The sequence below is a fragment of the Rhinopithecus bieti genome, unplaced genomic scaffold, assembly GCF_001698545.2.
Source record: "Rhinopithecus bieti isolate Rb0 unplaced genomic scaffold, ASM169854v2 scaffold_1887, whole genome shotgun sequence".
Classification (NCBI taxonomy): domain Eukaryota; kingdom Metazoa; phylum Chordata; class Mammalia; order Primates; family Cercopithecidae; genus Rhinopithecus; species Rhinopithecus bieti.
Genome location: NW_016803685.1, coordinates 855,849 through 871,730, shown reverse-complemented (window position 1 = coordinate 871,730; position 15,882 = coordinate 855,849). Strand labels below are relative to the sequence as shown.

General features: G+C 32.4%; 1 protein-coding gene across 1 annotated transcript in view; it reads right to left on the bottom strand.

Moving 5' to 3' along the window:
• Positions 1 to 15,882, bottom strand: part of DPYD (dihydropyrimidine dehydrogenase) — an 875,642-nt gene that overhangs the window by 648,402 nt on the left and 211,358 nt on the right. Inside the window, 1 exon segment of the mRNA XM_017850609.1 lies at positions 14,402 to 14,563. Within this exon segment, the coding sequence (XP_017706098.1) occupies positions 14,402 to 14,563 (162 nt within the window).

Genomic DNA, 15,882 nt, shown 5'->3' with positions numbered 1-15,882 from the left:
GAGGACACTAACAAATGGAAGAACATACCGTTCCACATTTTCTTAATCCAGTCTGTCACTGATGGACATTTGGGTTGATTCCAAGTCTTTGCAATAGCAAAGGTGGGGTTTTTAAAAAGTGATTAGGTCATGAGGAGCCCTCCTCAATTAGATTAGTTCCCTTAAAAACAGCCCCAGGGGAACTACCTTGCCCCTGCCACATGTGAGACAGGCACAGTAAAAAGCCTTTATCTATGACCAGAAGGCAGGTTATGAGCACAATATAAATCTACAAACACTTTGATTTAGGAATTCCCAGCATCCAGAACTGAGAGAAATAATTTTTGTTGTTTATAAGCTATTCATTTTACGGTATTTTGTTATAGCAAACTGAGCAGACTAAACATTCTAATAGTATCGTGGTATCTCACTGTTGTTTTATGTTGCATTTCCCTAATGACATATGTGAAGCATCTATTCAGATGCTTATTTTCCATCTGTATATTCTTCTTGGTATGATATCTGCTAAGGTCTTTGTATCATTTTTTAAATGGGTTGTTTTCATATTTGGGGGTTGTAAGAGACTTTTGGACATTTTGGATAATAGTTCTTTATCAGATATGTCTTTGGCAAATATTTTCTCCCAGTCTGAGGCCGGTCTTTCATTTTCTTTCAAGAAAGTTTCCTGCAGAATAGAAGGTTTAATTTTGTTTCTGTGTTTGTTTTGAGATGAGAGTCTCACTGTGTTCCCCAGGCTGGTCTCAAACTCCTGCACTCAAGCAATCCTCCCTCAGCCTCCTGAGGAGCCAGGACTACAGGTACATGCTACCACACCAAGCTCAGAATTTTTTATATTTGATGAAGTCCATCTTATCAACAATTTATTTTATAAATCTAGTCTTTGATGTTGTACCTAAAAGTCATTGCCTAACCCAAGGTCATCTAGATTTCCTCCCATGTTATCTTCTAAGAGTTCTGTAGTTTTGCATTTTACATTGAGGTTTATGATCCATCTTTAATTATTTTTTTAATGGGTGTATGTATGGTCTGTTTGCAGATTCACTTTTTTACATGTGAAAGTAGTGTGGTACAAACATCATTTGTTGAAAAGACTATCCTTTCTCCATTGTATTGCCTTTGCTTTTTTGTCAAAGATAAGTTGGCTATATTTATGTGTGTCTATTTCTGGGCTCTCTATTCTGTTTTAGTGATCTATTGTCTATTATTTTAACAATACCACACTGTCTCAATTACTGCAGCTTTACAGTAAGTCTTAAAGTCAGTTAGTCTGAGTCCTCCAAATTTGTTGTTCAATATTATGCTTCTTTTGCCTCTCTATGTAAACTTTAGAATCCGTTTGTCAATATCTCTAAAATAGTTTCCTGATATTTTGATTTGGGATTGCACTGACTCTATAGATCAAACTGGGAAGACCTGACATCTTGAAAATACTAAGTGTTCTATTTGGAAACCTGGAATATGTCTATATGTCTCCATTTACTTAGTTTTTTTTATTTATTTCATCACAGTTTCATAGTCTTTCTCATATACATCTTATACATATTTTATTAGATTTATATCTAAGCATTTCGTTTTTAAGGATGCAAATGTAAATGGTATATTTTTAATGTCAAATTCTAATCATTTATTGCTATCGTAAAGGAAAGTGGCTGACTTTTGTACATTAATCTTATATCCCTTTTTGCCATATTGTGTATTAGTTTCAGGGGTTTTTCTGTTGATTCTTTGGAATTTTCTACATAGACAATTCTATCATCCCCTAACAAAGAGTTTTATTTTTTCCTTCTCTGTGTATATTTCATTTCCTTTTCTTGTCTTATAACATTGTATTTGTGTTCTTTTTAAGGCGTTCCCTTCCCCACAAATATTGTATCACATAGACTATTTTAAGATTATTTTAATACGCACTCAACAAGATTTTGATTAATTTCAAAATTCCTGGACTCCAGTGATATGCTTAAGCTACCTTAGTGATCATGAAGAAGAATTATTTACAAGTGAATATCCTTTTAAAATTTTACTTTTAATTTTTTTACTTTGTAAGTACATGGTATATATTTTTTTTATTTTACTTTTACATTTTTTAATATTGTGGGTACATGGTACACCCTTGAGGAAACATTTTTAATATTAATTTTCTTGCATATTCATTCTGTGATTTCTCACCTTTCATTCGTCTAGAAATTGCATTTATTTCATCAATCCAAATTGACTTTACCAGCATTTTCTCCATAATTTTCACATTACTTTGAAGCAAGGGAGAGATTAATCTGATACTTAAAATGGAAAGATTGCAATGCAGAGAGGAGCCCTAAGTCTCCTCACCTTCTGGAGACAGAAACAGTATAATTTTCTATAGTGCTCTATAAATGAAAAAGGAGAAAGCATTGTAAATAAAAGTATATTTACCAATTCAAATTTGAGGGTAACTCTTGCTCATTTTAACCTTTCTTGCTTTCTAAAACAGTACATAATGAAAATAAACATAAATGTTTGATAGCTATAATTATTCAATTACTCTATTTGTTCTAATTAAACACACAATAGCAAATACATGCTATAGGGAAGTCATGAGAAGTAAAATATTCTTGGAAATTTTAGAATATCTCTACTAGTTGAAGGATGAATTGTAACAGTATGGTAGTATTCTGCATACCTCATAAGAGGATTATACTCTTGCAAGTGTTTAGTTTGATTTCATTATAAAATAAAATAATTTCTGGTAATTTCTAAAGGAATGTTATTTCATCAGTGTAGGTCTAAGATAAATCTTAATAAAATATTACATCAGTTTTCTTTTGCTGGTTTCAGTTTCTTGAGTTACTTAATTAGTGGGATGAATGTCTCATTACCTTTTGAATGCCTGAATGGGGAAAGATTGCTATTTGTGCATCCAAAAGTAAGTTACCTGAAATTACATACCTTCTAGGAGATGCTTCTATGTAATTTTCTTTGTTATTTGTTTCCTTTTGTAAAACAAGTCAAAGGAAATACTGAGTACATACTAATCACTGCATTCATCCTTTGAAAAGAAATATACTAGGGCTTCTTGACAAATAGTTTTCTTCACAAGAATTAGACCAGGAACACCAAAAGTGAGAACTGTGTTTCAAATGTATTAGAAATGATAAAACTTCATGTCATGTCAAATTTTTAGTTATCAAAATTATTACTGTATTAGTAATTCTCAAAATTTTTTCCATAATTTTCATATTATTAAAATAGACATTGAGAGGTACAACTGACAAGTTAAAAATACTGTGTTAGTTGAAATCAGAATATTATTTCATTCAATTTCCTTTTCAATTGGTAGGTATTGTTTATGTACCTTCTATGTCCTAGACACCAGTATGAATAAAAACATAGACTCTCCAGTAAGTAGCTCCCTGGATAATAGAGCATTAATATGTCTTATTTTTAATAAAATATATTACTATGCAGCCTGTCTGGTACAGGGTTAATTTTCACAAACGGTGCTCTCAGAATATTCGAGAAGGTAAAACCTACCCGGAAGAGAAATTGACATATAAGCCAAATCTTAAAAACAACAACAAAAAATATATGTTATATTAGAGAGTACTTTGCCTTTCTAAATACCAACTCTGAAAAATTAAAAGAGTAATGATTACTTCAGCAATTTATTGTGAGGATTAGAGTCAATGGTGATAGCTTCTTGTGATGAATGTCTTCTCTTTACAAGGCACTCTCTGGGGAACTTAACATTTATATTTCCAATCCTAAAAATCTTTGACTTTAGGTATGATTGTTCATTTTCTTTACAAAGGAACTGACTCACAAGATTATTCTAACATTAAGTCCATGTTATTATGACTATACAAAGGTTATATTGGGGATTTGATAAACAAATTGAATAAAATGGTTTAAACTGACCAAATATAGTTGAAAACGTAAGTGTTTATAGTTTGGTTATGAGAAACTTTACTCATCCAAAATCATATGTTCAGGACACTTACATTAGCCCACAGATAGGCAAAATCATCTACCACAAAGCCTGTTATAGAATAAAGTGCTGAATATTTCATGTAATTTATCAAATACAGTACTGAAAGTTAAAAATAATGTAGTTGAATGAGTATTTGAAGTTAGTTTTCTACTAAACGTGTATCACTTTTACACCATTTTAAAGTCAAAAAATCTTAAGTTGAATCACTGTAAGTTGGGGACTATCTGCACACTTATAAGTCATTGGTTTTTAGTACATGGTCAGTTTTGATAAATATTCTGCAAGTGCATAGAAAAGATGCATTTGTTCTACGTTAGTCAGGCTCAGAAAACTATAGATTTCTTAAATCAATCTAATAAACTTTATACAAATAAATCTTGCAAATTTTGAGTAAGGTTATGTTGTCATGTGTATACATGTTTATGAATATTACATCTTTTGATTTTTTCTTTTATTATTTTGTCTTCCAAAACACTTCCTTGTCAATATTACAAAACTTTTTTCATATCTTTATTTTTCAAACCTCAAAATAAGTTATTATTATTCCGGGATCAATATTTAATTATATTCACAACCATATTTTTACACATTGTTTCTTTCCTTCTTTCTTTCCACATTTGTTTCCTTCCTTCTAAAGAATAACTCTCAGTAGATGCTGATGAGAAATCTAAGGTCAGAGTAATTGTCATTTGGTTTTTCAAGTAATCTGCTTTCCCTTTATCTTGAAGTTCTGATTCTCATTATCTTTAGTATTGCTGAATATTACCACAACCCTGTGTCTAAGTGAAGACCTTTCATCTTTCCTTTCTTCTGGAAAATTTTCCACTATAACTGCTTTAAGGCTCCTCCTGTGTCAGTCTCTCTCTCTCTACCTTAAGAACTCCCCTTACATGTGTATTGGAGTCTTAGAAGCTTCTGAACTTCTCTATTAAACTTTTCATTTGTTCATATCTCTTTATTGTGTTCTGGTTGAACACTCAGATAATATTTTTATTTTTTATTTCTTTAGTTCTGCAATTTGTGCCTCTATCCAGTCCAAAACTGACCTTTTCTACTGAGATTGTCATTACAGTGTAAATCAAGTCAACTGTTTTTTATATTAAACTCACTGCTGATTTCTTTTTATTTTATCTCATTTTAGGATATTAATTTATACATATTAATTTTAAGGGCCTGATTATAATACTATTTGTGTTTCATCAGAATAAAGTCAGATACCATCAGGTAAGTCTTTAAATTATCACTAATAAATTATCTTTCCTAACGTAGTTTCCACCTTTTTGTTTCTCATTTACATTGAGTGAATTTTTTCTCTTTCGTTGCACTCCCCCTATGGCTTCATATCAGGTATGTGGTGGCCTTCAATCAACAATACTCCTATCCCTCTCTCCCACTGCAGAACCAAGTTTCTTAAAGTCCAGGGTTCCAGTTCAAGGTGATTAGAGGTATCACAGAACCAAATCACTGTGCCATAGACACATGCACACAACACCTGCTGTACAGCTTTCTCTGTTTCTGCAACTTTCTATAAGCCCCAGCTCTGTAAGAGCAGTTGCACCTATTTATTTTTAAACTTTCTATGAGGTGGAGTTGAGTCCCTTCCTCTACCATGCAAGATGTTTTGGGCACTTATTACCCTAGACCACTCACCAGCAGAAGTTAGCAGAGAATAACTTAGTCTCCATGTTTTTATATCATTTCTGGCCCAAAAGGTATTTATATTTCCTTTTCAGTTCACCCCTTATCTTTTTTTCTACTTTCATTAAATTTTATTTATCATTGTTATTTGGAGATAAATGGGTGGCTTTAAATGTTAACTTAAAGCATCATGCCTTTTATAAGTGATTCATGTTGATACAATAATATTGCTTTATACTACTCTATATTATCATTAATCAAATATTTTTATGAAAATACATGTTTTAATTTGTTGAAGCTTAAACCAATTAATCTTTTAAAACTGTAAATTGCCCATGAAATTGTACATATTTACATTTATTTTTAAAAACTAACCTAGAAAAAACTAACAGCAAATAATTTTAACCATGCAATTTTGGTAAAATTTAAAGTTATTGCCCCCAAATCACTGTACCTTATTTTTAAGCTCTGAATATTATGATATAGTTTTAAAGCAAACTAAAATATTGTGATGAAAATCATCTAGCAGGCCGGGCGCGGTGGCTCAAGCCTGTAATCCCAGCACTTTGGGAGGCCGAGACGGGTGGATCGCGAGGTCAGGAGATCGAGACCATCCTGGCTAACACGGCGAAACCCCGTCTCTACTAAAAAATACAAAAAACTAGCCGGGCGAGTTGGCGGGTGCCTGTAGTCCCAGCTACTTGGGAGGCTGAGGCAGGAGAATGNGGAAAACCCCCCCAAAAAAAAAAAAAAAAAAAAAAAAGAAAGAAAAAAAAAAAAAGAAAACCATCTAGCAATTCATCTGGCCCCATAGTTTTATTATAAGTCATTGTGCCAGTAAGGACTATTTTAACAGATTTCTAAAGATTTTTGGAGAAGAATGTCAGACATTTAGTGAATTTTATCAAGACATTATTCTTTTCTATTAATCACTTCATTAAGAGAAAAAGGAGAGACACAAATCAAGTCTTGAAAGATGTTACTTGTATTTGCATTCCAGACAGACACATTTTACCCGGGTAAAAAATATTTATTTTATTAGTGCTTAATGCATATTTTTCATCTATATCTTACCTCCCTCAGAAATAATTCACCTTTGTGTTTGAGGGTTGGGTGTGGGTGAAAAACATTCACAAATAATTGATGGTACTATTTTAAATAGAAGTAGTATAGAGAAATCTCATTTAAAGTGACAAAACTTGGGGATAATAGGGCAAGTATGACATACAATCAATCTAACAAACTATAGTCTAATCTATATCCTATTTATAAATGACCTGCAAAAAGTTATTAGCTATATATATTAGTAATTTTTCATTATCATGATAATTTATATTATTTTAAATTACAAACATGAACTGATAGATTTTATTGATCAGTTTGTCAAACTGTATCATAAATGTGCCAGGTTTATTCCTAAATTTACTTGTATACCAGCTTTCACAAAATCACACTTAGGCATTCCAAAATAAAATAAAACTGCAGATAAACACTTTATGCTTCAAAGTCCCTCGTCACACAGACCTCCCTATTTATTTATTTATTTATTTATCTATTTATTTATTTATTTATTTATTGAGACAGAGTCTCACTCTCTCGCCAGGCTGGTGTGATCTCGGCTCACTACAACCTCTGCCTTCCGGGTTCAAGTGATTCTCCTGCCTCAGTCTTGTGAGCAGCTGGGACTACAGGTGCACACTACCATAGCTGGTTATTTTTTTTTTTTTTCAGTAGAGACAGGGTTTCACCATGTTGGCCAGGATGGTCTTGATCTGACCTGGTGATCTGACTGCCTTGGTCTCCCACCAAGTGCTGGGATTACAGGCATGACCCACCACGCCTGGCCTGCATAGATCCCTTTTAAGGCCTTGTATTTAAATTTTTCAGTAGTGCTATAATGTAATTTCTAAAGAAGGAACCCAACATTTTGTTATCTGAAGCACCATAAAACTTAGATTCACTCCTGGCTACAGAAGTAATCTAAAAGAACAAAAAGAAAAAAACCACTACTAGACCATATGTGTTGGTCTTACCCAACGTATTTCAATGTAGTTGCTTCATATCTAACAGAAAAACAAGGACTTGTAAGGTATGGTGACTAAGTATATTTGGCTAGCCTAGGAGATGCAACTGTGGCCTTAAAGCTAGAAAACCAGGGTTTACAGTGAGGCTCTGTCTTTGACTAGTAACATTATCTGGAGCAAGTTAGAGTTTGTGAAATAATGAAAATTAAACCACTAGCTTTGTATTCTAGATTTGCCTCTCACTAGATGTGAAGTTGTGGAACTTCATTAATTTCATGGAGCTTTCTGTTACTCATACGTAAAATAGAAATAACAACATTACTTTGGAGAGTTATTCTGAGGATTAGTCAAGCTCTAAATAAAGTACTTAACATTGTGCAGGACACTGGGAGTTTATTTAACATTAGCTGTGATTTTGTAATCACTTCGATTCTTAGCTTCCTTATGTCCAAAATGGAAAAAACATTACCTGGTTTGCATGCCCTCAAGCGCTGTTTATCAGCATTTTAGAGTGAGATATTACAAAAATGTACCGAAGTACTATGCAAATACAGTATAACTGCATTTTCTCCCTGTCTGATACTTTCATTTGCACTAAGGTCTAATCACCTCCTAAACCATGTGACAAAAAGTAATGAAAATTGGACTGTAAGTCCAAGGATGCCAATGTAAACATATATGTCTTACTGCATTTACCACATTATTTCAATTGTTGGCTTTGATTATTTCCTGAGAAACTACAATGTTTCCTAGGACTTGTAGTAAAGAAGCAGTCTACAACAACACATAGTGCTGATCGATGCCCAATCAATGTTAGTTTGATTAACTGAATCCTTACCTAGTGGACTCTTATTACACTGGGTATTCACATAAGCCAGTTTGCCTGGGGTGGTCTTAGTTTACTCCTGCTGTACTGGACTGATTATTAATAATGTCCTGATCATTCTCTGACCTATCTCGGTCATTTGATCATCTTACTTATAAAGCAATCAACATAATACACAGCTAGAGTATTTCCAACCTCACTTTTCAGTTTATGCACAAATACTCATCTTTTTAGTGACTGTTTTAATATGGGGCTTGCACTTAATATTTCTGTCTCCACTCTTCTATTTGATAGATGAAATTTATCACAGAAATACATTATTTCAGAGCAGACCTGCAATACTCTATTGTTCATTAGAATACATATTTCTATATTCTCCTCAAATATAGTTGTAGAACACAAAAGTTTAAGAATTTCAGTGACTTCCATATCCAAGGTGAAGATATGGTAGAAGTAACACTTGCTGTATTAAAACAATCATATACTAATTTGAGTGAACAAGTTCCTTCTCCATTCCCAATTCTTCAAAACTATTATCGGGTTTCAACAAAACATAAATGTTGATGTAATTTAAATAACTGTTAAATGTTCTTTAATGTAGTCTCATAACACTTGACATTTTTATTGTATTAGTGTATATTTACTGGGCTAATTTAACTCGAACTGTATCTACCCTTGATAAAATATAGAAATAAATGTTTACAGTCCCTTAGAATATATAGTATATTATTTCTTTAACCCTTAAGAAATATCCCATCTTCATGTTCTTAAAGCATAAGAATAGTTAACAAAATTATAAAAATGGTAAATCAAGAATAAAACACCCCATCATATATAAAAACATAAAGCTGTAGCAATTAATACATTTTGTATCAGTGAATGGATGCATAAATAGATCAATGTAAAAAAAAAAAAAAAGACCTCCGAACCCTGTCAAAAAAAACAAAAGCAGACAAATTCACACATACTATCTTACTATATAAAATTAGAGTTATTACAAATCAGTCTGGAAACAATAAACTACACAATAAATGGAACTGAGTTAACTGGCTTTCTGTAGAGAATCTAGGGTGAGTGTGTTATATCAACAGATCCATCCATCACCACATATACCACATAATGTTCAAAGAATAAATTTTTTAAAAAAAAGATGAGGAAGATGAATTGTCAATAAACAGACGAGAAAGTTTCTAAACTTCAACATTCATTTGAGAATTCCACATTATTTGTGGAACTACAATTTCTTAGGAAACATAAAACATAGAGTAGATTCATCAATTAATCAGAGTATTTGACTTGGGAAGAGAATATCATGGCCTTTAGCATTTTATCTATAATATATGTTCAATCTAAAGCAAATAAAACAAAGTACATTTTATCAATTACATGAAAAAATTCTTCAATTTTTTATTTTTAGTTATTATGAATACATTCTAGTTGCAAATGTGTATGGTGTACATGTGAAATTTTGATAGACGCATACAATGTGTAATGATCAAGTCAGGGTAACTGGGATAGCCAACACTTCAAGCATTTGTCATTTCTTTGTGTTAATGAAAAATCCAATTTAATTCCAGATAGTTAATGGATATAAAAATACACTTAGATAGAATAAGATCTACTGTTCAGTAGCATAACAGTGTAACTGTAATCATTTATTGTATATTTCAAAGTAATTATTGCATTACTGCAAATAGTATATGTTGATACAACAAGTATTGAGTAAAGTCAAATGAGAGGTGATAGTTTCGAAACCTGTTGAGAGACAAAAGGTAAGACAAAAAAAATTTTTTTTAAATGTAAAAAAGGAAAATCTAAAGATAGCTCTTTTCTGAATGAGTCACCTGATTTCATCTAGAATTGCATGTCAGTTCCATTCTCTTTTTTGGCTTAAAAAAGCAGAAATTTCTTACATTTAAAAATATTTCAATAGTTTTGGGGGAACAGGTGATTTTTTTTGTTACACTGATAAGCTCTTTAGTAGTGATTTCTGAGAATTTGGTGCACCCATCACCCAAGTAGTGTACACTGTACCCAATGTGTAGTCTCATCCCTCATCCTGCCACCCACCATTTCTCTTCCCCCTAAGTCCACAAAGTCTAATGTATCATTCTTATGCTTTTGTGTCCTCACAAGTTAGCTTCCACTTATGAGTGAGAACATATGATGTTTGGTTTCCATTCCTGAGTTACTTCACTTAGAAAAATGGTCTCCAACTCCATCTAGGTTGCAGCAAATGCCATTATTTTGTTCCTTTTTATGGCTGAGTAGTATTCCATGGTGTGTGTGTGTGTGTGTGTGTGTATGTGTGTGTGTGTCTAACATTTTCATTATCCAATCATTGACTGATGTGTATTTGGGCTGGTTTCATATTTTTGCAATTGTGAATTGTGCTGCTATAAACGTGTGATCAAGTATCGATTTCATATAATGACTTCTTTTCTTCCGGGTAGATACCCAGCAGTATGATTGCTGGATCAAATGGTAGATCAACTTTTAGTTCTTTAAGAAATTTCCACACGGTTTTCCATAGTGGTTGTACTAGTTTGCATTCCCACCAGCAGTGTGAAAGTATTCCCTTTTCAACACATCCATGCCAACATCTATTATTTTTTGATTTCTAAATTATGACCGTTCTTACAGGAGTAAGGTGGTATTGCATTCTGGTTTTAATTTGCATTTCCCTGATGATTGGTGATGTTGAGTATTTTTTCACATTTTTGGTGGCCATTTGTATATCTTCTTCTGAAAATTCTCTATTCATGTCCTTAGCCTACTTTTTGATGGGATTTTTTTTTCTTCTGATTTGTTTGCGTTTCTTGTAGATTCTGGATATTAGTACAATAAAAGTATAAAATCTAAATAAAAGTGCTAAGAGGTATGTACCATAAAAAGGTATATTTCATAGATATTAGAAAAATCTTATAAAATGTTTTGTGAAATAAATTCTACATTTAGATGCCAATATCATAATCCAGTATATTCCTAAAATTCAGTATTGAGGTGGTAATTTTAAGTATAAATTTTCCAGCTCTCATTCATTTTGACACAGAAATTCTGGAAAATTTGAATTTTTTAATTTTAATATTTCTAAATTGCCTCCATAACTTTTTAATCAGCAGAAGAGAACTGATTGACATGCAGCTAGTTTTCTATGTAAAATTTTTTTTCAAACTTTAAGCAATGGGTAGAAAGATGCACTCTGATTTCCTTCTGCTTTTCCAACACATTCATTAATTAAATTTCAGAGGCAATGAGAGTCTAGGTGGTCTATTAAATGTAAATACATGATTCTTTCAAAATTCCAATAAATACACAAATAGTTTTCAAAATAAAATTTTCAAGGGTTATGTTTGTGCAGAGAAATTTAAAAACCATCATGAGATTGATAAAATCTATACCAAACTATTATTTACAAGTTATTTTATTGAAACAATGTTACGATAGGATTAAAATAGTACTAGGGGAAAAAAATGCCTCCTAGAGTGAGTCACAATCACCCCGGTAGCCTGTTTATTGCATGAACACACCAATGTGTGAAGGAAGGTCGCTTTTTCACACTGCAAATGTGGAAACAGCAAAAAGTTGAATAGTAATGACAAAACAGGATCCACCCCAACCCCGCAAAGAAAAAAAAAAAAAGCAGCTGGCCTCCTGATTCTATGGCAGGCTATATGCATCATGTGATGTAGTCCTTTTCCTCAAAATCACGTGCCCATGTTTAGCTGGAGAAGACTAAGGTAGGTACCCAACCAATAATGACAGACTACTGAGTTGGTATTTTAAAAACCACTTATAAAGTCACAGGAGAAACAATTTTGAAAAATACCATACTGTTTTAATCTGCTTTCCTAACCTTTGCTTAATTTGGTTGAAAAAACAGATTTGTACTTCTTTAAAGGTCAAAATCAATCATTGTTTTATCAAACAATAAAACATAAAATTATTTGCATCATGTTGTACTTCAACTTAAAAAGTCATGTCAATAGTTTAGTAGTTTGAAATAACATTGTGCACTTTGTACTTCTTTCCATGAATATTAGTGAAAAAGGAGTTGCTCGTGTTGTTGTTTTTTTACCTTTCTAACAACTTTGAGAGTTGGGTAAATTTAAGTAAACCACACACTGACCTAGGGAATACAGGACTTTCTAAAACCAGGCACCCTAATCAGCCAACCCCAAAAGAAGGACAAAAAGCTTTTCTCAGTAGTTCCCACAAGGACATTTTTTATTTATAATTTGATACTGAAATCACAGTTATACAAAGTATAACTGGAATTAAATAGGCAGACACATTCCTATTCTAAATTCCTTGATGCACTTAAAATGCATCTATCGCAGTCCTAGTCTGTGCATAACCCTTCATTAGATGATACTTACGGCAAGACCTAAGTAGGACAACTCTCAAATTTTACTGAGTTTCTAATAAATTCTGTACTGAGGGCACATGTCTCTGTCTTAAATAGACTCCGCTCTGGGAATGAGTGGTAGAACCAAGTAAGGGTTCCCAGAGGGATAGTGTTCCCAGAGAAAAGAATTAAAACCATGTGGGAGTTTCCAGAGGAATGGAATAATGTTTCTCTCTGGCTCGCTCTCTCTCTCTCTCTCTCTCTCTCTCTCTCTCTCTCTCTCACACATCCTTCTCATGACCAGATCAATGACAAACTAATGATATCATTTTAATTCATTTTGTTTTAAAATGCTGTGTTAGTTGATGACCATTCACTTACTACATCTTGTAAAAGCTTGCCCCTGCCCTGGTTTAATGAAGAGGCAATGGGTCCCCAAAGAAAGATCAGGAGGAATTCAAGTGAATCTTCTCCATCAACTAAGGATTTTCACAGGTTGTAAAGATCATACTTCGTACTGGTCAGGTAAGCCTAATGCAATTGTGAATTTGGTAAGAAAAGAAATTAAATCCCAGAATTTATTGCAACAATTCACAACCTCAAATTGTTTCTATTTTCTTATTCCCAGGAGCTCTTCTTTAGAATTAACCTGTCACAAAGCACGAAGGGAATAACCCTGATTTATTACTAAAAGCAAAGTGAGACTTAAGCTTGAGGAATATTATGGGAAGGGTCCTAAAATGAAAGAACACATTGTGTTTACGTTGACAAAACCAGATCGGTAAGTCATTAACTAAAAATCTAGTGTTGACAGGCATTTAATTTGACTTTCTAGCCAACTAGTCCCCAAAGATTATAAAATCTTACAATATCCTTCATATAAGCTGATCATTTAAATGATACATGGGAATTAACCTGCTTGTTGACTCCAAATAGGAGACCTCAGAGAGCCCAAGAGTGTCTGGAGAATCAAAGCCCTTTACAAATGATTCATTAAAGAGAAAGCCAGGATCAAAGTCTATGGGATACATAGAAAAAAAGTGCTTTCATTTTATTTCATTATACATTTTTTGTCCAAATAAAAGACCTGCTTCCAATCTATAAGTTCACAAAATCTAATGACATTATTAATGTTGCTAAATAACATTACTCAGTTTCAGGGTTTTTGAAAATTCTCTAACCTTTATTTCTCAAAGAAAGCAACAAAATATGCAGTATTTCAAGCTTTAAAGATTAAGGAGAGTTTTGGGGAAAATAATCCATTAAGGAAGATCGACTTTTCATAAGAGGGTCTCCTTGCCATACTTCCATATAAAGTTAATGAATAAGTTCTATTTTCGGATCGTTTAATTTATATAATTTCACTGAAAGTATTTTAATAACCTGTTGGGATTGCAACTAATTTGACATATGGTTTTATAAACTTCATTTTTATAGCCAAGCTGCTGAACAAAAATAAAGTTTGTTGTACAAAACATACTTGAGCTGTGTGTCACACTAAAAATGTTGGGTATCAACAGAGCACCAAGGATTAAAGTTATTTTAAGATACTTGTGCATGGTGATGGTAGTGGGGGGATGTCATGTGTATATCATACATACCTCAGTAGCAAATTGCTGCAATCCACCAATATTAATGGGTCCCTCTTCAGTGGCATATAAATTGCATCCACCTACACAAAGATCAGAGGTTGGACATACCATTCCACAAGTCAGACCAAGTGGGTTGTCAGAAAAAATCATCTTAGCAGCTCCATAATAGTTCTGCAAAATTGATACAAAATAAAATTTTACTACTTAAAAATATACTTTAAACAGCCAAATTATGACAAATATTATTTCTTTTACTAGGTAATCAGATCAAAGAGAATGATGTGTATAAGATGTATAGGTTTCACTACCACTATCAGGAGCCCTCAATTAAAACTTAGCCGAGTATTTGACACATAGGAATATTCAATGCACAGTATGTTGATAAATGAATAATCTATTTTGGAAAACTGAAGTTTAAAATACAAATGTGCTGTAAATAGTTTACATTTATAAGTTATTTAACTGTATCTTGTCACAAATTATTCATTTTTTAACAAATGTAAATTAGATAGCATTGTTTGAAGAAACTCAAAACCTAAACTTTAAAACAACAACAAAAATAGTTGTACTCAGGTTATCCTCCATTTAACTAAATTAAAAGCAGCCAGAGCTTTCATTATTTTGGAACATATTATTTCCTGAAAAAAGAATGAATAATAAGCTGAATATCTGGGAGAATGTTTGCCTCTAATCAAAAGGAAGAATTGCATCTGACCAGTACTCTTGAAAACTATCAAGTACATCAAAAACAAGAAAAGTCTGGCAAATTTTAACAGACAAGAGAAGCCTAAGGACACATGACAAATAAATGTATAGTGGTGATTTTTATGATATCCTGAAACAGAAAAAAATGTAAAAATTAAGAAAACCTGAATAAACTAGGAATGTTAGCTAATAATCATGGATCAATATTATTTCATGAAATGCAACAAATATACCACACTAATGTAGGGTGTTAATAATAGGGGTAATTATGAGTGCGTATGGAAACTCTCTGTACTACCGTCACAATTTTTCCATAAATCTAAAACTGTTCTAAAATACATTTTAAGAATAGAGTTGATAGAATACACTGAAAAATATACACATAATGCATTTATTTTTCCTTTGGCTTTTATTTATAATAATGTTGAAGGTCTTTGAAAGCACAGACATTGCTTCCATGAAAAGCCTCAGACATAAGTACAAATTCCTTGTGATTACAGAATACTGATGATAACAAAAAGTAACAATGACATTTACTATTTAATGACTCTTTAATATATCCCCAGCACTTTAAAAGACTTTTATTTACTCTTATCGCCAATTATTTTATTTACTGTTATCATCTCTCACTATATAGGATGCCCATTGCTTGATCAAAAATTCCTAGATGCAAGAAGAGACAGGACCAAATGCCTGATAATAATAAGAAAACAATAAATAAAAGAAGCAAACTCCTAGGTAATCCAGAAATTTAAGTAAAAAAAAAAAGACTTTTAAAAATAATC